Genomic DNA, 23,764 nt, shown 5'->3' on the forward strand with positions numbered 1-23,764 from the left:
GAAAAGTTCTATCAAAATTGTTATGAAAGAAATAATTCAGGGACTACAAAGGAATGAAACTCTTCTGCAAAGTAGAAAGTTTCACTGTGTTTAAGGCATTAAGCTTTAGTTTACTTTCTACTTTCTCTATTTTTCCCTCTTTTCCTTACCGTCATTTGGAAAGTTTTGAATGCTGGTGACAGGGCATTTTCATGAGTATTTCTCTGTGTTCTTTGTTTATTTGTTAATCTGTGTGATTCAACTCTTAAAAAAATATACTTTGGTATTCCTTAGTTACCTCAGTACCGTAGTTACGCAAGCTGACATTGCAGTGAGATTTGACATCAGTTGAGAACCATTGCTTCTGCCTTGAGAGTAACCAATCTTATTTGAAGATGCTGAAAGCCTCTTTACTGAAACAAGTTTGTTTATGAGATGAGCTAATTTTCCCGTGGAATTTCAAAGGTTTTCTCTATGTGTGAAACTATGATTTGGACTTTTAGAACCTATTTTGGTCTTCCATTTTCCTGTTCTGGAGATTTTCACTGAAATTCTACCTTCCTATTGCTTTCCTTCCCACACTTTCTTCTTTTACCTATTCAGATCTTTTCTTTATGTACTTTTATTTCTCTTTGTTGAGCATTCTTTAAATGCTAAAGTATTATTTAAAAAAAATTACACTTAGAAAGCGTTTAGTGAGTTGAAAAATGTAATTTATTTCTCTTGAAATAATTAAATATAGTTCTTGTATATTTATGACTCAATTTTGTTTGTTATTATGTTTGGAAGAAACTAATAGCTTTTCACAGAAATGATAAGATCTCAGCACTTGGGAAGAGATACAACCTTTTCTATGTATTGTAGACTAAGGTAGCATATAGCCATTCCCACTACTAAACAGAGATAATTTATAAAAGACAGCTCCCATATATTTAATATTTAAGGATATTAATCCATATCAGAAATGGCAAATATATTTGAGTTAATGTACTAAGTCTGATCAATTCGTAGCAACACTCTGGAGGTGAGAATTTTAGATTGTATGTAGGCTGAGCAGGAAAGAGAAGTACGCTTACCTACTGATACCTGCCACAGGCAAAGGCATAAGCAGAGGTAGAATGTATATCATATATTTTCAAGAAGTTTTGAACTGAAAGTTTGTGGCCTTGCCTGGTTGAAAACAGGCACAACAGTGAAAGGTTTCACTTACTTTCAGAGTGAAGAAGCAGATAAAAAAAACTTAATTATAAGATTTGAGTATCCTGACAAAATACTAAGTATTATATAATTTTAGATTAAGGACCTCACTTCTGTGGATAATCTTCTGAATGAAAATATCAGAATTAGTTCTTGTAGAGAGTACCAAAATTTCCATACTAAATGGAAATACTGGTTGTCTTTGTGGGGGGTCGTATGCTCTGTTGCCTCAGCAAGTCTCCTGAATTGTGAATCTGTCAGCTATACAGGGTAGTAAAGAAGTTGGTCATTTGAAAAGTGCATACCCTATCTAGAAGCATTCAAATGCAAGATTTAAAATAATGCTTTATTGGTCAGCCAATATACAGGTGGCATTGGACCAATGGATTGCCAGTTTGGGAGCTTTACTTTGAAAAAGGAAGGGATTTAAGTGCGCACCCTACATTCTTCCACAACAGTGTGGTGTGAGATCAGTGTCACCACAGGCTGTGGCTGAGCTGAGATAGACCAAATGAATCCCTTTTTTTCCATTAATTTAATCACAGGTATTGGTCGGGTCACATTTAATTCAAACCTGTGATTGACAAATCTATTGAGGTTGTGAAGCACCTGGAAGTTGTGATACTTTTTGGAGAAAATCATGAAATTATTATCTTTGAACAAGAAACAGTTTTACTTGCTGTAAGTATGACCAAAAGTAAATATTCAATATGAAAAATTTTATCAGAAGCACATAAACTTAGAAGAAAAAAATCTGTCCAACCAGGATTGTTTCTCGCTTCTGAATTTGTGTGTGTGTGTGTGTGTGTGATCTTCTCTGATTGCCTTACTTTTCTGTACCTCATTCCTCTCTCACTCTTCATTTGTTTAGAAAATGTGTTCATCTCAGTTTGGCAATAAGTGGAAATCAGTTCCAGGAGACTGATTTAAGCATTATCTTGAGTTTTCTTCCTTCTGTATTCATGTCTTCTATTTTTACTCACGTCTGTGTTCTGTTCTGTTAGTTTTTCAATTGGTTGTTGAATTTAAAAGCTTAATGAAAGATTAAATAACTTGCCTGTGTTCGAAGAACCAGTAAATAGGGAGCTGGAATGCAATTCCAGGCGGCCTGGCTCCAGAACCTGAGTTATGTAACGGTCTCTCTGTTTATTTATAATACATTAATAAGTAAGCAGGCTTATTTTTAAAGTGGTTTTTTAAAAGTCTTATTGTACCACTGTCAATTCATGGAGAAATAATGCATTTTTTTCAATAGTAGAGGTGAAACAGTAACTTATTCTCAAGCCCACAGCCAAAGTAAACAGTATAATTTCCTTCTTTGTGGGCCTGGGGGGCTTGTAGTTAGAGAGGGACACAGAATCAAGGGAGGATCTGTTTGGGGTGGAAGAAAACCAAACCTGCTCTATACTTTAAGGAGAGGGAGTTACTGGAAGAGGAAAATACAAAGATATAGAAGGGAGAAGCTGTGACTGCTGAAGAGAAGGTTGGGCTGGGAGATGAGGTCCTATAACTGGACATAAGTGGAGGAATTTGCTTCAAGACAAGAAGGGGAGACAGGTACGCCTGACGTAGGTAAGATACCTAATGAAGGAGAAGGCAGAGAATGATGAGCTTCAAGCCCTGCCACTCTGACATAGCAGGGAACAAGTAAGACAGGGAGACATCCTCTGCCTACTGTGGGAGCCCTACAATACCAGATTTTGAAAGGAAAAGAAAAACTTACTCATGGATCCTTGCACCAAAGCTAAAGAACAATAAATATTCAGATCAGTAGAGTTAATGGTTTAAATAATCCACCCATTTCCCAGGAGTCTTTCTGGAAATTGTACCCTCAGGACACCTTAGACCCTTCATTCCCCCACAGGCACATGGATTATTACCACGCTTGCAGGTCTTGAACCTTCTTCCCCCTTGGACACTATTCCAGGAGTAAAAGTGGTCAGGAGAGAATCCAGGTTTACTATATTTTCAATATTCTGATTTCATTCAGCATCTTTTCTTTCCCCTATTTTCCATTTCTCCCTCATTCTTTCTTTTCTCAGTTTGGAAAATCTCCTCTCCATAATGTAATAGCTTCAAGAACCAAAGAAAGGCAATGTTAGAAAGGTTCCAATTTGGGGCTTCTGGGTGGCTCAGCCAGTTAAGCATCTGACACATGATTTCAGCTCAGGTCATGATCTCAGGGTCATGAGATCCAGCCTGGAGATCGCATCAGGCTCTGTGCTGAGCATGGAGCCTACTTGTGATTCTCTCTCTCTCTCTCTCTCTCTCTCTCTCCCCCCACACCCTTCCTGCCCTCTCCTGCCCTGACTTGCATGTGCTCTCTCACTCTAAAAAAAAAAATTTCTAATTTTATAAAAAAAGAAAACTGAGGCTGAGAGAAGAGAAGGTCTGTGGCCGAGTGTGCTAAAAATTATATGCAGTCATTTATGGGGTGCCTGGGTGGCTCATTCAGTTAAGTGTCCGACTTTGGCTCAGGTCATGATCTCATGGTTCGTGGGATTGAGCCCCGTGTCAGGCTCTGGGCTGACAGCTCAGAGCCTGGAGCCTGCTTTAGATTCTGTGTCTCCCTCTCTCTCTGCCCGCCCCCTTGCCCCCCCCCCCCACACTCTGTGTGTCTCTCTCTCAAAAATAAACATCAGAAAATTTTTTTTAAATAAAAATTATATGCAGTTTTAGTCTCCAATTTTTCTGACTTTGGTTCAGTGCACTTTCCTCTGTACCTCACACAGTTTTCTCTTTCTGTTCCTTTTGGAATATTCCTTTATGAAGTAAATTAACTTCTTTCCTACATATTAACTCTCCCAATTTTTTTCTGTTCTTTTTATTAATCTCTAGAGTGTTCCTCTTATAAAATGATCTAAATAATAGGGAAGATTTGTGTAACTTTTAATAAAAATTATGACAGTACAGAAATATAGACTATTATTGAATGAACCCCACTATATTCATTGAAGGAAGGATGAAAAAAAAGAATGAAAGAAGGAAGCATTTGCCTTATTTGTCTTACGTTGGAGGTTAAATTTCTCCAATTTAAAGTATGATCTTTGATCATTTCCATCATCTTTTGGGGACCTTATTTAACTAATCTCTAAAACAACAGGGTTTAACAATGCTCTGTTCAGCTCAACTTTTAATGATTCAATTAGTCTAAATCCACACACTGTAGTCTTGTTATTCCTGGGTCTTTCAGCCTCAGCTGATAAAATCTAGGATAATGGGGAAGCAAAAGGGCTGACATTCTAAATTTTTTTTTTACATTTATATATTTTTGAGAGACAGAGCACAAGTGGGGGAGGAGTAGAGAGAGAGGGAGACAGAATCCGAAGCAGGCTCCAAGCTCCTAGCTGTCAGCACAGAGCCTGACACGGGGATGGAACTCACAAACCGTGAGATCATGACTGGAGTCAAAGTCAGAGGCTTAACTGACTGAGCCACTCAGGTGCTCCATGGGGCTCACATTCTAAATTTAGGGCCTGCCTAGGAGAGAGAAGACAGGGAAAAAGCCTCCAGATACCAAGGTTTCATGACAGAGAAGCAATCAGGACGTGCTCGGTTCCCTAGTAAACTGCTAAATGGACACACAGATAAATTCCTGAGGTCTTCTGCTTAAAGTCGTCAGAATTAATACCCTTTGAAGAGAAGCTTCAGAGAGAAGCTCTCACATTGGCATCTCCAGGAATTACCAAATCCTCTATGCCACCTGCGGTGTGATTTAGTCATGGACAGTGTAAGGGTACTGTGTTTTGGTGCTGTGATGGAGGCCCAGAAAGACTTGTAGGACTGGTGATGAACAGGGAGGCCATTTACTCTTTCTTTTCAGCCTGTGTGAAGATTGAAACTCTTAAGGGAACTCAGAAGACCTAGGTCTTGGTTAAACCTTCATTAGCTGCCTTATATACTCCTTTCTTTTGACCTCCTGCTTACTCACATTTCTCCTTTCTGAACTGAGAAATAGAAAGAGACTTAAATACCATTTCTGGAGTCAACACTGAAGAATAATAACAAAAATCCACAGGAGTCTGGATTAATTGATTTAACAGAAAGGGGGTTCTGATTAGTTTCCATGAAGTCCAGTGGGAGATCAGATGCTAAAATACTTGGATTTGAATCCTAGTTGCTCTACCTTATAGCTGTGTGACCTTGCACAAGTTACTTGACGTTTTTGTGCCTAAGATTATTCATTTTAAATACAAGATGTATAATAATATCTACTTCATAGGATTGTTATGCTTAGGATACAGCTTGGCACATAAACTCTGTACATATTTTTATATTATTGTTTTGAATTGCAGTCCTTATCTATGTATACTTGTATAGGTACATCTCAGGAGGGCCTCATTCATCCTGTAGAACCACACAGCATATTGAACTTCAGGGATGAATGGCCCCATGCATCTTTCAGCTAAATACTATTTATAATAACTAATTACTCCCTTCCTCTGAGATTAAACCCAATATGTATCACATATTTATTTACCTTATTTACCATCAGAGGATAATTCTCATCTTAAGAAGCATATTGTCATAATCATTAGTATAACTCCTGATTTGATTTTCTTCCTTACTGTCTAAAATCCCATCACACTGCTTGGAGCCTGCTTCGGATTCTGTGTCTCCTGCTCTTTCTTCCCCTCCCCCACTAGCGTTCTGTCTCTGTCTCTCAAAATAAATAAACTTTTAAAAAGTAATAAAAAATAAAATAAAATATTGAGTCTCTTGCAGCCCTCTGAACAATGTCTATTTTTTGATCCCATACTATATATATATGTGTATATATATATATGACATATATATGTAATATATATAAATATATACATATTACATATATATGTAATAAAACAGCCTCATTCATGGGATGCAGTTATGCCACAGTAGTAGACTAGCAAAATAATTTTGAGATTCAGATTAATTCACATTTTTTGCATTTTGAATTATGTTTTAAAAATTGAAGGAAAATTTTTTCATATATGCATAATATCCTAAATTTCTTGAGACTTTTTATTTCAGGAAGATAACTTTTTTTTTTTATATTTATTTTTTTTTATTTTTTTATTTATTTTTTATTTTTTATTTTTTAATATATGAAATTTACTGTCAAATTGGTTTCCATACAACACCCAGTGCTCATCCCAAAAGGTGCCCTCCTCAATACCCATCACCCACCCTCCCCTCCCTCCCACCCCCCATCAACCCTCAGTTTGTTCTCAGTTTTTAACAGTCTCTTATGCTTTGGCTCTCTCCCACTCTAACCTCTTTTTTTTTTTTTTCCTTCCCTTCCCCCATGGGTTTCTGTTACGTTTCTCAGGATCCACATAAGAGTGAAACCATATGGTATCTGTCTTTCTCTGTATGGCTTATTTCACTTAGCATCACACTCTCCAGTTCCATCCACGTTGCTACAAAAGGCCATATTTCATTTTTTCTCATTGCCACGTAGTATTCCATTGTGTATATAAACCACAATTTCTTTATCCATTCATCAGTTGATGGACATTTAGGCTCTTTCCATAATTTGGCTATTGTTGAGAGTGCTGTTATAAACATTGGGGTACAAGTGCCCCTATGCATCAGTACTCCTGTATCCCTTGGATAAATTCCTAGCAGTGCTATTGCTGGGTCATAGGGTAGGTCTATTTTTAATTTTCTGAGGAACCTCCACACTGCTTTCCAGAGCGGCTGCACCAATTTGCATTCCCACCAACAGTGCAAGAGGGTTCCCGTTTCTCCACATCCTCTCCAGCATCTATAGTCTCCTGATTTCTTCATTTTGGCCACTCTGACTGGCGTGAGGTGATATCTGAGTGTGGTTTTGATTTGTATTTCCCTGATAAGGAGCGACGTTGAACATCTTTTCATGTTCCTGTTGGCCATCCGGATGTCTTCTTTAGAGAAGTGTCTATTCATGTTTTCTGCCCATTTCTTCACTGGGTTATTTGTTTTTCGGGTGTGGAGTTTGGTGAGCTCTTTATAGATTTTGGATACTAGCCCTTTGTCCGATATGTCATTTGCAAATATCTTTTCCCATTCCGTTGGTTGCCTTTTAGTTTTGTTGGTTGTTTCCTTTGCTGTGCAGAAGCTTTTTATCTTCATAAGGTCCCAGTAATTCACTTTTGCTTTTAATTCCCTTGCCTTTGGGGATGTGCCGAGTAAGAGATTGCTACGGCTGAGGTCAGAGAGGTCTTTTCCTGCTTTCTCCTCTAAGGTTTTGATGGTTTCCTGTCTCACATTCAGGTCCTTTATCCATTTTGAGTTTATTTTTGTGAATGGCGTGAGAAAGTGGTCTAGTTTCAACCTTCTGCATGTTGCTGTCCAGTTCTCCCAGCACCATTTGTTAAAGAGACTGTCTTTTTTCCATTGGATGTTCTTTCCTGCTTTGTCAAAGATGAGTTGGCCATACGTTTGTGGGTCTAGTTCTGGGGTTTCTATTCTATTCCATTGGTCTATGTGTCTGTTTTTGTGCCAATACCATGCTGTCTTGATGATGACAGCTTTGTAGTAGAGGCTAAAGTCTGGGATTGTGATGCCTCCTGCTTTGGTCTTCTTCTTCAAAATTACTTTGGCTATTCGGGGCCTTTTGTGGTTCCATATGAATTTTAGGATTGCTTGTTCTAGTTTCGAGAAGAATGCTGGTGCAATTTTGATTGGGATTGCATTGAATGTGTAGATAGCTTTGGGTAGTATTGACATTTTGACAATATTTATTCTTCCAATCCATGAGCAGGGAATGTCTTTCCATTTCTTTATATCTTCTTCAATTACCTGCATAAGCTTTCTATAGTTTTCAGCATACAGATCTTTTACATCTTTGGTTAGATTTATTCCTAGGTATTTTATGCTTCTTGGTGCAATTGTGAATGGGATCAGTTTCAGGAAGATAACTTTAAATTGAAAAATTAATTTTCTTTAAGAGAGAGCATGGACTGGGAGGGGGTGCAGAGGGAGAGAGAGAATCTTAAGCAAGCTTTATGCTCAGCATGGAGTCTGAGGCAGGACTTGATCCCATGACCCTGGGATCATGACCTGAGCCGAAATCAAGAGTAGGATGCTCAACTGAACTGAGTCATCCAAGTGCCCCTGAAAAATTAAATATTTTCAATCGTGTCCTGGGGGTAGTTGGACAAGCATGGGATTTAGAGTCGAAAAGTCAGTGTTTAGAACTTCAATTTTACTTTCTATGAGCTATGTGCCTTTTGGTTAGATAATGTCCTTGAACTTCACTTTTCTCATCTCTAATACCGGTAAATATAGACTCAACAAACATGGCTTTTTGAATTACAACTCTCCTCTTTTCTCCCATTCTCTGCCCTTTTAACAACCTCCTTCCTTCCTGTTGCTTCTGAGTGAAAGAAGATATTTTGTTTTCCTGAAATCATTGTAGGCAGCTAAAACCATTTGAATTCTCTCTTCATTCTTAATCAATGGACTTTTTATTTTCTAAAGCTCTCATTAATTTCAGGTAAAATGCTCAATGATGGAGAAGGAAAAGAAGATGAGGGACAAGGCTAACCACAGTTAGGACATGATCCCCAGGTCTGTGATACACCAAAGAGAATAGAATTGAGAAACAGAAAAGGAACTTACCCCTTTGTTCTCCTGGCTGTTTGGCATTTTTTGTTGCTGTTTTTGATTTGGGGAGTATCAGAATAGGGAACCCCTGGGAGCACCAACCCCTGAGTGTCAGTGGTGGCTCAAGGAGGTAGGGGATTAGATATCTTCATTGTTGCCATTTAAACCTGGGGGCACCTTGAATTGAATTGGAGAAAAGTAAAGGAACTTACCAATACTTGATTGAGACAGTGCTAAAAGAAAACAAAGTAAGAATGAGATCTTTGTGTTTCAGGGAGAACTTCAGATTCCACAGCTACTATATAAGGAAGAGGTTGTGGGAAAGAAGACTGCCATGGGTCACATCCCGTTTTCTATGATCAGGTGCAATGCAGTGTTGTGGGCAGATGGATATCCATTTAAGGATTCGTTTTGGGGTATAAATTTTAGGCTTTTGTGTATTTCCTCAGTAATACTCTTATGGTAGGGTAGGATTGCAAGACCTCCTCAACCTATCTTTTAAGTTCTCCTAGTAAGAGAATAACAATGTTTAGGGAGATTGCTAGTTTCTTAGTCCATGGAAACTTTTCTGCCTCTTTGTTTTTCTTCTTTCCAGATCCTGCTGTTTTTGTTCTGTTTTCCTTCTCTACCTATCTTTCTCCTCCTCTTCTATCTCAGTTTTTTCTCTTTTTTCCCCTTTGTTTGAAAGATCTTTTGCAGCAAACTATTGCTACTTAATAGCTTCAACAAGGGGTCTCTACTTTTTTCAAAAATCATTTGTTTCCTGTGGGATGTTTAATACCAAGAAAACAAAATCAGGACATCCTTAGATATTAGAAGATAAAGAGTCAGGGTAGGGAAAATGGCATTGCTTGCTATCAAGATGGATATTTCACCCTCTCCTCTAATCACTTGGAAAAGTTGGGCACAGTATTTTTTAAAGTTTTAAAATATGAAGCTTAACTTGAAAACTAGTAAGAGAAGTCTCCAAAAGTCCTATATCAAGAGGGAACCCATAATTTCAATAGCGAGTAAGAGGTTTCATCACCCATATATCTTTTTGAGAGGTTGGGTTTTCAACACATAATCAGGAGTGAAAATTAAGGCCACAGACCTCATGCCTTGGAAGAACCTGGAACTAGCCATCTTGTATATCTAAAGCTCACATAAGCACTATCTGTGAAAAAGGCACCATTAATCTAGATCTGTTTGTCAGGGTTTGTCAGGAAGTGATCTGTTTGCACCAGGCTATGGCTGGAAATTGAGTCTCTAGCAATCATAGAACTCTCAGGGTAAGCCAAGTTCAGGTATAAGGCTTACATTTGAACCATTCGTGTAGTTTCCCTACATTCATGTAGGGAAGAAACTATGAATGCAGAAACAGTCATAAAAACTAACCTATGAAATCTATGCATTAATAGGATTATTACACAATGGGAAGTTTATGAGGAATTCAAACAAGTGGTAACTAATGAGCTCACAGACTAAAGTTAAAATACATTTGAAGAGACTTAATGACATGACTGATAGCCACAACAGTTGGGGTAACACATATAAAAAGGGGAATTCAAAAGGAATTTTTAACCAAGTGTGTTTAGTATATTTGGAGATGTGAAAGAAGGAATGGAGTCCATAAAACTTTAAGAAAGCATTAATCAGGAGCAAATACATTTGATAAAGGGCAAAATGGAAATAGCAGATATAGAAAATACAGTCATTAAATTATAAAATCATTAGGTGAGAAAACAAAAAAGAGACTTAACTGAAGAAAGAATTAATGAATGGTGAATATGAGGGAAATTATCCAGGAACGAGTATCAAGAAATAAGGAGATAGTGTGATAGAGATTGCTTTGCTGTTCACCAAAGTAATTTCCTTTTTCTCCAAGGCACATATGTGGTGGATAGGATCCCCACCGCCCCCCGAGTTGTCCCTGTCCTAATCCCTGTCCATGGAACCTGAATATGTTAGGCTACATGGCAAAAGGGATTTAAGGCTACAGATGGAATTGAGGCTGCTAATCAGTTGACCTTAAATAGGGATATATATTATCCTGGATTATCTGTGTGGGCTCAATGGAATCATGAGACTCTTTGAAATTGGAAGCAGAGGATTAAAAGGTGTCAGATAAAAAGACATGACAATGGAAGAAGGCTAGAGTGTTGTGTGGGTGTGGGTTGGTTAATTTTTGCTAGTTCTGAAGATGGGGAATGGGGGACCATGAAGCAAGGAATATCTAGAAACTGAAAAAGCAAAGAAACAGGTTTGCTCCTAGAATTTCAGAAGCAATGCAGCCCTGCTGACACCCTAGCCCAGTGAGACATGTGTCACATTTCTAACATGTAGAACTAAGATAATAAATTTGCATTGTTTTAGGCCATTAAGTTTGTGGTAATTTGTTTCAGTAGCAAAAGCAAACTAATACAACATGGTTAAACTATTTCCCCCAGATTCTCTTGCAGTTAGGTGGGGCTATACTTTTGAGTTGTAGCCAATGTAATTGTCAAAGTGATATGTACAATAACATCCAGGCTTCCCCATAAAACCCTCCCACTCATGCTGTCTACTCTTCTTCTCCTGTGCTCACTTAAGATAGATAGATGTGATAAACCTAGAAGCCGTTAGTTGAAAATGGTGGAAATAGATAGGATAAGATGAACTTTCTTGGGGGCACCTGAGTGGCTTAGTCACTTAAGGGTCTGCCTTTTGATTTCAGCTCAGGTCATGATCTCATGGTTCTTGAGTTTGAGCCCTGCATCCGGCTCTGTGCTGACAGTGAGGCCTGTTTGGGATTTTCTCTCTCTCCCTCTCTGTCTGCCCTGCATGGGTTCTCTTCCTCTCTCTCTCTCTCTCTCTCTCTCTCTCTCTCTCAATCTCTCTCTCTCAAAATAAATAAACTTAAAAAAAAAGATGAACTTGCTTGCTTAAGTCATTGCTGAGAGGAGAGCCAACTACCAATCAGGCATCCCTGATTTTACATAATAAAAGAATTTTATGAATAGAACCACTGAGATTTTAAGATTCATCTGTTACAAGGTCACAGACTAAATTAATAAAGATGAGATAGACAAAAGAGAAGTTAACAGGCCAGAAAGATGAGAGGAGAATCTTTACATATATTTGATAGTAATCTTAGGAGAGACTGTAGGGCACTTGTGAGAAGCACCGGGTGTTGTATGTAAGTGATGAATTACTGAATTCTGCTCCTGAAACCAATATTGCACAGTATGTTAACTAAAATTTAAATAGAAAATAAAAAAAGGAGAGACTATAGTTTGTTAGATAAGTATAGAGGTAGTTATAAAAATGGGATATATTCATAGCAGTTAATGTCAAGAATTTTCTATAATTAAAGAAAGATATGAGTCCACAGAATGGAAAATCTTGAGTCGTGAGCAAGATAAACGAAGTTAATCTCAAACCCAGATACATCATAATTAAAATGAAGAATACAAGGATAAAGAGAAAATCTTAAAGCCATATTTACTTAGGAACCATCAAACTAGTAGCAGATTGTTATCAACAATAAGAAATGCCAGAAGGAAATGGAACAAATCTTCAAAATCTTGAGAGAAAAGAAATGTTAATTATATACTTAGATAAACTCTCACGATTGAGGGTGAAGTAAAGGTATTTTAACTCATAAAGGGCTTAAAGAAATTTTCACACACATATAGGACCTTAAGAATGACTAAAGGATTATACTTGGGCAAGAATTAAGGAGAAGAAGGCACAGGCTATGACAAACAATTATAAACAGAGAAAATGCTGACATTTTTTTAAAGTCTATTTATAAAAGAGTCAATTTTGTATAAAATTTTGTTTTTGAAAATCATACTATAGGGGCACCTGTGTGGCTCAGTCAGTTAAGCATCCGACTTTGGCTCAGGTCATGATCTTACAATCCGTGGGTTCAAGCCCCACATTGGGTTCTCTGCTGACAGCAGAGCCTGGAGCCTGCTTCAGATTCTGTGTCTCCTTCTCTCTCTGCCCCTTCCCTTTCACACTCTGTCTCTCTTTCAAAAATAAACATTAAAAAAAATTTTTTTAAATCATACTATATGGAAGATGTTGAAAGGGAAGACAGTCTGAAGAGGCTATTGTCTACTCTTGGAGGAAGAAAAAGATACTGATTAGTTTTTTGTTTTTTGTTTTTTTTTGTGTTTTTTTGCAAAAATCAAGAAGTATGCATGTTACAAATGTAAGGATGAAGCAAACAAAAGCTACCAAACAGATAAAGCAAAAGGAACAAAATCTAGCAATCTAATAGAAAGTAGGAAAGAAGATTTAAAAAATAAAAGAACAAAACCTGGTAAATAGAAAATGCAATAAAACTGGCATAACGTAGATGAAATATATCAGCAATTTACAATAAATGTAAAATGGACTAAATTTATTTGAGAAAAAATTTTATAATGGTTAATATGCATAGTCATGCAATATGCTATTTAAAAAAGATACAAGTGAGACAAAAACAAACTGTGAAGTTGAAAATAAAAGGATAGAAAAATAAATAACAGGCAGATACATATTACAACAAAGATGTTGGAGCAATACTGGTATCAGATAATGTGGAACTTAGCCAGAAGTGTTACTGAGTCTATGAATGGACATGGTATCATTGAACAAAGCAAAATTTCATAAAAAAGAACAATTATGAACTTGTATACATCTAACAAAAATCAAAATATGTAAAGGAAAAATGGGAAGTATTAAAAAGAAAAATGACATCAAAAGGAGACAGTTGTAGTTGTCTTAAACATCTTGAAACTAGTATATCATGAAAAAGAATAACAATAGAGAACATTTGAATATTAATAAGTTTGGGCTGATAGTACATCTGTGTAAAATCCTGAGGTAAAATCCTGAGCCCAAACCAATAAAAAATATTCTTTGAAAGTTTACTTACAGATACTCAAAAGTCTCAACACACTTCAGAGAATCTAAATTATACACATCCCACTTTTGTATCATAATACAATACAATTTTAAATCAATAATAAAGCTAAAATGGATTAAACTAAAACACTTTTTATGTAACTTATTTGTTAAAATTATGGAAATTATGAAATGTTTAAACTGAAAGTCAAAGACAATGCTATATATCACAGCTTTTAGTAGCATCAGAATGGATCTAAATGCTTATAAGAAAATAAGAAAGTCTTAAAATTTATGCAGAGTTTCACATATTCAACTAGGAAAAGGAAGAAAAAGTAGAAAGAAGGAAATACTAAAAATAAAAACAGAAACTAATAAAATAGGGAAAAATAATTAGTAGATGTTTAACAAAACCAAAATTTATTTTTGCTTTTTTAAGTTTTTATTTATTTATTTATTTTGAGGAGGTAGAGGAGCAGAGAGGAAGAAAAAATCTCAAGCAGGCTCCGTGCTGTCAGTGTGGAGTCCAACGTGCAGCTCAAACCCATGAACCGTGAGATTGTGCCCTGAGCTGAAACCAAGAGTTGCATGCTTGACTGACTGAGCCACCCCAGGGCCCCCACCATTGAGCTTTTAATAGATTAATAGGTAGGAACAACTATCTTTGGCATGAATGATCAAAGAAAGAAGGCACAAGCCCAGTGATGCTAGGAACAAAAATAGGACATGTCCATAGATAGAGTGAACAATTTTTAGAATAATGAAATAATTTTATGACATTAAATAAAAAAAAATTAATTAAAATACATTCAAACTTACTAATAAGATTTTTGTTAGCAAACTAGAAATTGAAAGGAATTGTCTTAACCCAATAAAAGGGAGCTGCCAAATGGAAGCAAGCATCACATTTAATGGTGAAACCAGAGGCATTCCTGCTAAAGTCAGATACCAAGAGGGATGCCTATGATCATTGCTGGTATTAACATTGTGTTGGATATTTTGGGCAAAACAATAAAATAAGGAAACAGTTTTAAGAACTGGAAAGAAAACTCAAAATTGTTAGTTTTGGAGATAGGATTTTATATACAAAATCCAAGAGACTCTAAATTATTAAAACTCCTAGAGCTCAGCAGGCTGGCTAGATCCAAAATCTCTTCCAAAAGTACAACATACAATTATTTATATAGTGGCAATAATTATTTGTAAAATCCAGTAGAAAAAAATGTCATTGACAACAAAAACAAATATGTGCATAGGAATTAATATAACAATAGATGCTCCAGACCCTTTAGAGAAAATTATAGAACATTATTGAAGGTCATATAAGAAGATTTGAATAATAGATACATCATCGTATTAATGCATGGGAAGAACTGATTTTATAAATGTATAGACTCAGTGAAATTCCAATGAAGTCCTAGTGTGACTCATATGAACTTCAGAAATGGATTCTTTTTTTTAATAGAATTTTTTAATGTTTATTTTATTTTTGAGAGAGAGAGAGAGAGATTGAGACAGAGAACAAGTGTGGGGGAGGGGCAGAAAGAGAGGGAGACACAGGATCCGAAGCAGGCTCCAGACTCTGAGGTGTCAGCACAGAGCCCAACTCAGGGCTTGTGAGTGTGAACTCACAAGCCGAAGTCAGTGCTTAACCGACTGAGCCACCCAGGCGCCCTGAGAAATGGATTCTAAAATTTGTTTAAAAATAAAGGTCCAAGAATAGCCAAAACATTTCTGAAAAGAACAACAAAGAGAATGTGCTGTTCCTCATAATACATGTCTTGAAGCTTTAGTAATGGAAGAAATTTAAGATCTATTAAGCAAAAGACAAAAGTTCACTGAAACAGAAGAGAAAATCAGGGAAAAACTAAGCATGAGATAAAAGAGGTGTTACAAATCAGTGGAGAAAGAATGTGTGAGTTAATAAATTCAGTTGGAATAGTTGGTTTCCAGAAGAAAATTTTTCTTTAGAAAAATTAGACCTTTATATTTATAAACAAACAAAAAAATCCCAAATGCAGAAACCTCCATTTGGATTAAGGTTCTATATGTAGAAAGAGAAACTTTGTAACTATTAAGAAAAAGCATAGTATAACATCTTTGTGATATCTAGGAAAGAAAGACCAAAAAAAGCACAAAATATAAAAGAAAACAAAAGATTGACAAATATTATTACAACAAATTGTGTGTGTGGTTGGAGAGGAGGGAGAATGGAACCTTCTAAATGTCAAGAGACACCACAAAATTTTAAAAGTAAGAGAATTTGAGGAAACATTTCTAAATATTTAACAAAATATAAAAGATTAGTTTTCAAAATTATAAAGAATTTCTGCAATCAATAACCTAATGGATAAATCAGTGAATGAATAGTTTGTGTAAGGTGAAGCCTAAGTGGGTAGCATACATACAAGAAAATTCTCAGTTTCAGGAATGAGCAGGAAAATGCAAATTAAAAATTTTATACCTATCAAAGTGGCAATATTGTAGAAGTATGATGGAATTGGGGTTATTAATTCAGGGAAGTGGGAAACTTTTACACATTTTGGTGTGCCTGCTATGTAACTACCATGGAATTCAATTAAACAACAGATAGTATAGTAAAAATGTGCTTAAGTTACATAAATGTTATATACATGACAATTCATTAATCCCATTACAGCGTGTCTACTCTGGATAAACTGTTTTCCAAATTACTTAAGGACATTTCGCAAGCAATATTTATGATAGCAGAAATTGCAAACATTGAGAATGCCTCAGTAGGAGACAGAATAGAAAAAAACGTATTTGTAAGTTGGAATATTTATTTAGCACTTAAAATGCATACCTTGGATTTCTATATATTTTCAGTATTACAATATTTTGGAGGAAAAAAGCAAGCTGTAATGATACTTTCAAAATGATGTCATTTTAGTAAAAATTTTAAAGAAATACATACAATACTATATATTGTTCAGTCATACATAGAGATTATATAAACAGATGAAAATAAATTTAAGATTATGGTACGTTATAGAGTTTGGGAAGTGGGGAGAGTGGAATGGGTATAGGGATGGGGACAAAAAGGATTTCTAGATTATCTGTCACTTGAGAAATATGACAAAATATCAGTTGTGAAACCTAGGGTGTGGATTTACAAGTGTCAATTATTTTTGCACTTTAATTTAAAAATTTCTTCAAGAGACAAAAAGACAAATACAAAAACTACAAGGTGTGCAAACCAGATGACAGTGGAAAAGCCACAAGGAACTTACCTAGGGAATTGAATGATGGTGCTAAAACATACAGAAGCGTGAGGTGAATCATCAGAATTTTGATTCCTGACCTTTCCATATCAGTGTCAGTCATCATGCCCTCTTAGGAGTTGAAGCCCAGGCCCAGGCCCAGGCCCAGGGAGACCCACTGACCTGGTGGTGAGAACTGGAGGCCACTCCCAACTTCATCCTTTCAGTTTCTAATAAGGGTTTTTCTACTTTTAGTAGACAGATGTTATTTCTATGAAACTCTGTGGCTTACATTTTTCTCTGTCCTTCTCTCTCCCTCCCTCCTTTCCATCCCCTTTTCTTTTCTTCTATTTTATTTCTATTTCTTTCCTTTTTTCTCACTCATCATTTCCTCTATTTTTTTTCCCTTTCCTCTCAGTCAGTATGGAAACTAACAGACCAAGTTTGGAAACTGACAGTTTATTATTGTCAGACTATTCTAAACCAGCGTTCGGAGACTTTATCTGTTGCTTAATATTCGTATGAACTGATGGTTTCTCTCTTTCCTCAAAGTGTTTACAATCTAGAGAAGTATTACTGATGGGAAGCAAATTTTTGTTGAATTTTGTTGAAAAACAAGACAATACTTAACTGTAATCTCCTTTGGATCCCTCTGAAAACACAAGTAAAACCAAGAAAAATCAGTTTGGATATTCTATTTCTGTAGTTTTGATATCATCAGAGAGGATTATCCAATCAACACCGTCAAAGAGTCAAATAGTCAAGAAACTAGAGGCAAAATCTTTTCATGGCTTAATTTATGAGTCAAATGACAAGACAAAGCAGGCAAAGGTTAATGAAGGTAAATATGTAGTGAGAAGAAATAACAAACTATACATGGAAAGAAACACTGAAGCAGACGAATATATTAGTTATAAAGTAAGTTGAGGCCAAGTAAGAGAAAAATGGCAAAATATTGACTCAGCTGACTGAGAATTCAAGTTTAATGAAGAGATGGGAAATTATAATGAATACACACACACACACACGCACACACACGTATCTATTGTGATTGGATGTGCATCCTATAGCTTAAAACTTATTTCTTAGTGATGTCATGGAAACATTTTCTAAAAGACCTGGAGACAGACAAAGCAAATTACACAAAAAGTTGTCATGCTATTGTTGCTATTGTTTTAATGAAAAGTGTAAAAATAAATAATACCAACAAGCTGGAAGTGACTTAAATTATGTTGCATGATGGTCTAATTTGATATTTTCCTAATGTATAAGTAAAGATCTACCCAGAAATGTAAAGACAGCATGTATTTTTTTTCTCATCCCCTTTCTTAAAATGAGTGCTTTCCAAACCACACTCAGATATCACCTCACGCCAGTCAGAGTGGCCAAAATGAAGAAATCAGGAGACTATAGATGCTGGAGAGGATGTGGAGAAACGGGAACCCTCTTGCACTGTTGGTGGGAATGCAAATTGGTGCAGCCACTCTGGAAAACAGTGTGGAGGTTCCTCAGAAAATTAAAAATAGACCTACCCTATGACCCAGCAATAGCACTGCTAGGAATTTACCCAAGGGATACAGGAGTGCTGATGCATAGGGGCACTTGTACCCCAGTGTTTATAGCAGCACTGTCAACAATAGCCAAATTATGGAAAGAGCCTAAATGTCCATCAACTGATGAGTGGAGAAAGAAATTGTGGTTTATATACACAATGGAGTACTACGTGGCAATGAGAAAGAACGAAATATGGCCGTTTGTAGCAACGTGGATGGAACTGGAGAGTGTGATGCTAAGTGAAATAAGCCATACAGAGAAAGACAGATACCATATGTTTTCTCTCTTATGTGGATCCTGAGAAACTTAACAGAAACCCATGGGGGAGGGGAAGGAAAGAAAAAAGAGGTTAGAGTGGGAGAGAGCCAAAGCATAAGAGACTGTTAAAAACTGAGAACAAACTGAGGGTTGATGGGGGGTGGGAGGGAGGGGAGGGTGGGTGATGGGTAGTGAGGAGGGCACCTTTTGGGATGAGCACTGGGTGTTGTATGGAAACCAATTTGACAATAAATTTCATATATTGGAAAAAAATTAAAAAAAAATAAAATGAGTGCTTTCCTTACATACTTGAGTGTGATTAAGTCCAAGAAACACAAAATCTTCTGGTTTACATTAATGTTACTTGTTTCTCCTGGTTTTGTATTTGATTGATTGATTGATTGATTGATCTATTTATTTTTAGAGACAGAGCATGCCTGTGTGAGTGGGGGAGGGGCAGAGAGAATCCCAAGTAGGCCCTGTGCTTGTAGCGCAGGGCCCAACTAAGGGGTGGGCCCTCAAACTCACAAACCGTGAGATCATGGGCTGAGCCAAAATCAAGAGTCAGATGCTTAACCACCTGAGCCACTCAGGGGCCTCTGCTGGTATTTTAAAAACAGAAAATACTAAGGTGCTGAACACTTTGATGTGCTGCACTTACACTTGCTGTAAAAATTAGTAACATTAAAAATAAATTCAGTGCCTTTCAAAACTTTTGAATTATCATGGCAACTTTAACATATAAGATGTGGGGCACCTCGGTGGCTCAGTCAGTTGAGCATCCGACTCTTAGTTTCAGCTCAGGTCATGATGTTGCAATTTGTGAGTTCAAGCCCTGCTTAGGGTTCTGTACTGACAGTGCACAGCCTGCTTTGGATTCTCTCTCTGCCCTGCCCCTGCTCACATGCTCTCTCTCTCTCTCTCTCAAAATAAATATATAAACTGTAAAAAATTGTTTAAAAACTGAAAAATAGATATAACATGTGATATATTTAAATACCAAAATTTAAAATTTACAATTTACTAAATTCCATGCACTTAAACTGATACAATGACCTTGTCCAATATTTTCCTGTCAGAAGATTTTTGTAGTCTCTAGTTGACCACCACATTTATATTTCTGTGTCCAGAGATGATAGAGGAAAGAGTGGTAGAGCTTGGAAACTTAGAAACAAGATGACTGGGATTTATAGGGCCACCTTAGAGGTGATTAGGAAATTGAAGAAATAAGTTGCCATTTGGCTTTATGAATTTTAAATTGTGGCTTTTTCAGATCACAAATAAAATGGACAATAAAATGCTTACTGATCCAGGTTTTCCCTAAGAATACAAGGTTTGCCTGGAATAGAAAGAAGCTAAGATTACAGACTCTACACTAAAGATCCATAGCAAGAAATTAATAAGATATTATTAAATTGTGTAAAAATAAACTACATGAAATCTAGAGTCAGACAATTCGAATTTCTATCAGGTTGAGTGGCTTGCAAGTCACTATAGCTTTAGGCAAGTCACTAAGATTTTTCATGCATATATTTCTCTTCTGTGAATTTGGGATAACAATACATAGCAAGTTAATTGATTTAAGAACTGTTTATTAAGGATTATCTTTATTATAAGGAAAACAGACTATAAGAGGGCAAGAGTAGAGAGAAACCAGTTAGGGGTCAGTTAAAGTAGTTCAAGGAAGAGATGTTGATGCTTGGGCCAAGATTGCCATCATGGTGAAAAGTCTAATTTGGAATATAATTTGAAAGTAGTGGGGATGTGATTTCCTGGTGGATTGGATGAGGAAAGTGAAATTAAGAAGTTAAAGAGGTAGATGGCCTGAGCACCTGGGGGAATGCAGGTGTCCATATCTGTAAGTAGCAGGATCAAGCCTTAGGTTTTGGACATGTTAAGAGTGAGATACCTCTCCTATATATTCAGGACCACTGTATTATGGTTGTATAGGTTGTTCAGAGCACAGAGGGATTTGGGGACTGAAATCCCAGCAGTATTCTTAAGTGGGGCTGCATCTGCCTAGAGAAAGGAGCACTCTTTAATTTGTACCAAAGCAACCTGTAGGCTAACCTGAAGAGGCCCTGAACGGACACAGGGGCTTTTGGGGTAGTTCACCCTTGTGTGGTTCACAGGGTCACTTGTAGATATTAAAATAAAACGAAAAACATCCACAAGAGTGGCTAGCACATAGGAAGTACCGAGTGCATCTTAATTCTCTTCCTCTCCTATACTGTATATTGCATTTTACTTATCTGTGTACCCTTACATTAGCTTCTTGCACTGATTTAATGTGGTGTCATGAAGATAAACTATTCTGAGGGGGTTTCCCAAGAAACAGGAGATGTAAATGACAACAGTAGACAAGAGCAGCCCTTCTTTGTGCTCTTGGAATTTCAGTGCACAGGTCAAACTGTAATGTGACGAATTTTCAGGGGTTTATTCCTCCATTTCTTAACATTTATGTGAATAAAGGCACACTGAGTGGCTAGCATTTGAATTTTTCTTGAGTTCTCAGATTACTTTTAGCCTATTAGTAGGTGGATAAAAGAGGAATTGGATAGTACTAGGGGTAAAAATAATGCACAGTGTGAAGGGAAACATTTATGAATACTTCTCAGAATCCTCTATTTGTTACTTTGGTTTCCTGTTATTTTACCTAGGTTTTAAAGCACCTCCTGTTATAACAGTTTAAAAAGCATTGATTTTCCTTTATAATTTTACCATAATCTCTAAATATACTTACCTCGATCATCATATGAAGTGTCTAGAGGGTTGAAGGAAAAACATAAGATTCTTAATTTCTCATAAATGGATTTCTATATTAATTTCTTAGCAACTCAGCATATAATTTATTTACCACTTTCTGTTGAATATAAATGTCGGAATCCTGAAAGACAACATGAAAACATAATGAGATTCTACCTTGACAACTATGTCTGCATCGTTTTCTTATTAGGTAAAAATCTGTTTACCTCTTCCTCTTTTAGATCTCTGAGAGGGAAAATCTTTTGGAGAAAAGAAACAGATTAAATTTACTAACAGCACATCAAGAAATGTTTCATCGTATGTCTAAATCCAGCCAGGAAGATTTTTCTCCCTTCCCAGATATTCCCATTTTCTTTGGATTCCATTTCAGAAAAGAAAGGAAGGATGCCATATGCTTTGCTCCTCACTCTGTTGTTCATGACAGATGAATCATAGAAGTAAGAGGAGGAGGCATGGACCAAGAGGCCAAGTGTGGGGCATGACAGCAAGCAGCGTGATCAAGCTACTTCCTCTCTCCTTTTGGAAATACCAATCCGTATACTTGTAGTGTGTGTGTGTGTGCGTGTGTGTGTGCGCGCATGTGTATGCATGCGTGCATGTGTGTGTCGCTACAAAAAAGTAGAGTGCCTTGGAATCTACTTAGAACCATTAGGTTTCTGGATGTTTTATTTCAAATAAGCTTTATGTTATTTTTCAGTTACATTAGACCACAGGTCCTGATTTGGTTAATATTGATTAATATTAGTAATATTAATAATAAATACTGAAATTCAGTATAAAATGAGCCTTTTGTCTTAACCAAGTGGGGATAGTGTAATTGAGAATATGAGTGCTGGACTCAGGGCCACAAACCTGGATTTTCTATCCAACTCCTTTTGCTAGGTGAATTTGGGTAAGTCTCATAACCTTTTGAGTATCAATTTCCTCTTCTAAAATGAAGATAATATAAGTTGTGCTCACCTATTGTACTTTATAGCTTTACAAAGCATCTTTTTATGCAGAGTATTCAGACTTTATGACAACTCATGAATTTTATGTACTTTATCCCTATTTTACCCATCCAGGAAATTGTTTCAGAGAGGTTTCTTAGCCTTTCCATGATTTTGGGATAAACAGGAGTTGGAAGGGATTTTTTTAATGGTCTTAGGAGGGAGACCTATTTGTCTTTTCTGAGAAAAGTGCTGAAATCTTATTTATATACATATATACACATACATGCACACACACAGATGGATTGGCAGTTAGATAGTATGACAGGAAAAGATGTGCTGACTTAAATCATACTCAAAGGGAGATGAGTTCATTTTATGCTCTAAGGAACACATTCTTCCATTAATTCTGAGGTAGTTCCTAATCTATTTACCTCTACCATCTTCATAGTCCAGAAGACCAGCACCTGGAGAAAAAAGGAGAGAGTGCTCCATGGTTTTGCCTCTTGAAAATGAGTGGAGCTTTAAGACTGAGAGCTAATGTAGACATGAACTCCTGATAGTGAATAATACTAGGAATTAATTTTTTTTGCAGGAACTAGGACTGTGCATAGCAGGAGCAGATGGTAAGTGACCGTGCCGGTCATCAGTTTCACCGGGCTACATAGTAATCAGAAGGGCCTCAGAATACTTTTCCTTCTTGGTACTCCAGCACTTAACTCCTGTTTTTCTTCTCTTACTAATCCTGGGCTGTCTTTCAGCAGCTTTGGCATCTTACTAGACATTGCCGTAGAAAATCTGCTTCACCTCTTCACATCTTGAACTTGGTTCTCTTTTCAATCATAATTATCTTAGTTGTATTCACTCTTGCTATTCCTAGCTACATTCCATTCGCCTACCTACCCACCTTGCTGAGGCCCTCTTCACTACCAGATTGAGACCTTCTGTTCCATTGCCTGAGGAGTCTGCTGTTTTCATGGCTTGGTATTTCTGTTGCTGCTCTTGGACCACAGGAGGCATCTGAAGAGAGCCTCAGAATCATGCAGACCTACCCCCTATTAGTTCATTCTGCCCAGTTTCAGTTTGACACTCAGTGTTGCATGGAAATCTCTGGTGGTGGGTTTCTCCCAGTAAATTAGAAGTTCAGTTCATGGAATGATGCATTATGCAAGGTGCTGGGAATACAATGATAAACAAGACAGATTTGGTCCCTGACTTATAGAAATGCCATTATGCTTTCTAACTTTTCCTTTTCTCATGGATCTAAGTACTTACTTTGTTCTGAACTGTATCTTGAGACATCAATTTCTGTGGAAGAATCAAGGAAAAATATTACAATTATCTACTTGCAAGAGGTGTTTTTCCCCCTAACTCAACTCTCCTCACTCTAAACTGTGCTTCTTGCTCCCAAGGTGGCCCCCTAGATATGATGCA

At 36.7% G+C, this 23,764-nt stretch overlaps 1 protein-coding gene and 1 long non-coding RNA gene across 39 annotated transcripts in view; one reads left to right on the top strand and one right to left on the bottom strand.

Annotated features, from left to right (window-relative positions):
* The window catches only part of LOC122238594, an 88,531-nt gene extending 86,680 nt beyond the window's left edge, over positions 1–1,851 (top strand). Inside the window, exon 5 of the long non-coding RNA XR_006217580.1 lies at positions 1,722–1,851. This is a non-coding gene — a long non-coding RNA (uncharacterized LOC122238594). The remainder of the gene's footprint in view (positions 1–1,721) is intronic.
* TSBP1 (testis expressed basic protein 1) overlaps positions 1–23,764 on the bottom strand; it is a 212,668-nt gene that overhangs the window by 186,267 nt on the left and 2,637 nt on the right. For 22 of the 38 annotated variants that reach the window (XM_042986064.1, XM_042986056.1, XM_042986063.1 and 19 more), the window contains exons 3-10: positions 23,606–23,638; positions 22,765–22,797; positions 21,608–21,640; positions 21,493–21,522; positions 21,379–21,399; positions 17,455–17,475; positions 8,958–8,978; positions 2,900–2,920 (exon numbers count right to left, since the gene is read on the bottom strand). In XM_042986064.1, the coding sequence (XP_042841998.1) occupies positions 2,900–2,920; positions 8,958–8,978; positions 17,455–17,475; positions 21,379–21,399; positions 21,493–21,522; positions 21,608–21,640; positions 22,765–22,797; positions 23,606–23,638 (213 nt within the window). The remainder of the gene's footprint in view (positions 1–2,899; positions 2,921–8,957; positions 8,979–17,454; positions 17,476–21,378; positions 21,400–21,492; positions 21,523–21,607; positions 21,641–22,764; positions 22,798–23,605; positions 23,639–23,764) is intronic. The other 16 variants (XM_042986067.1, XM_042986059.1, XM_042986065.1 and 13 more) reach the window with 11 other exon arrangements.

This window comes from Panthera tigris, chromosome B2 (assembly GCF_018350195.1).
Source record: "Panthera tigris isolate Pti1 chromosome B2, P.tigris_Pti1_mat1.1, whole genome shotgun sequence".
NCBI lineage: Eukaryota > Metazoa > Chordata > Mammalia > Carnivora > Felidae > Panthera > Panthera tigris.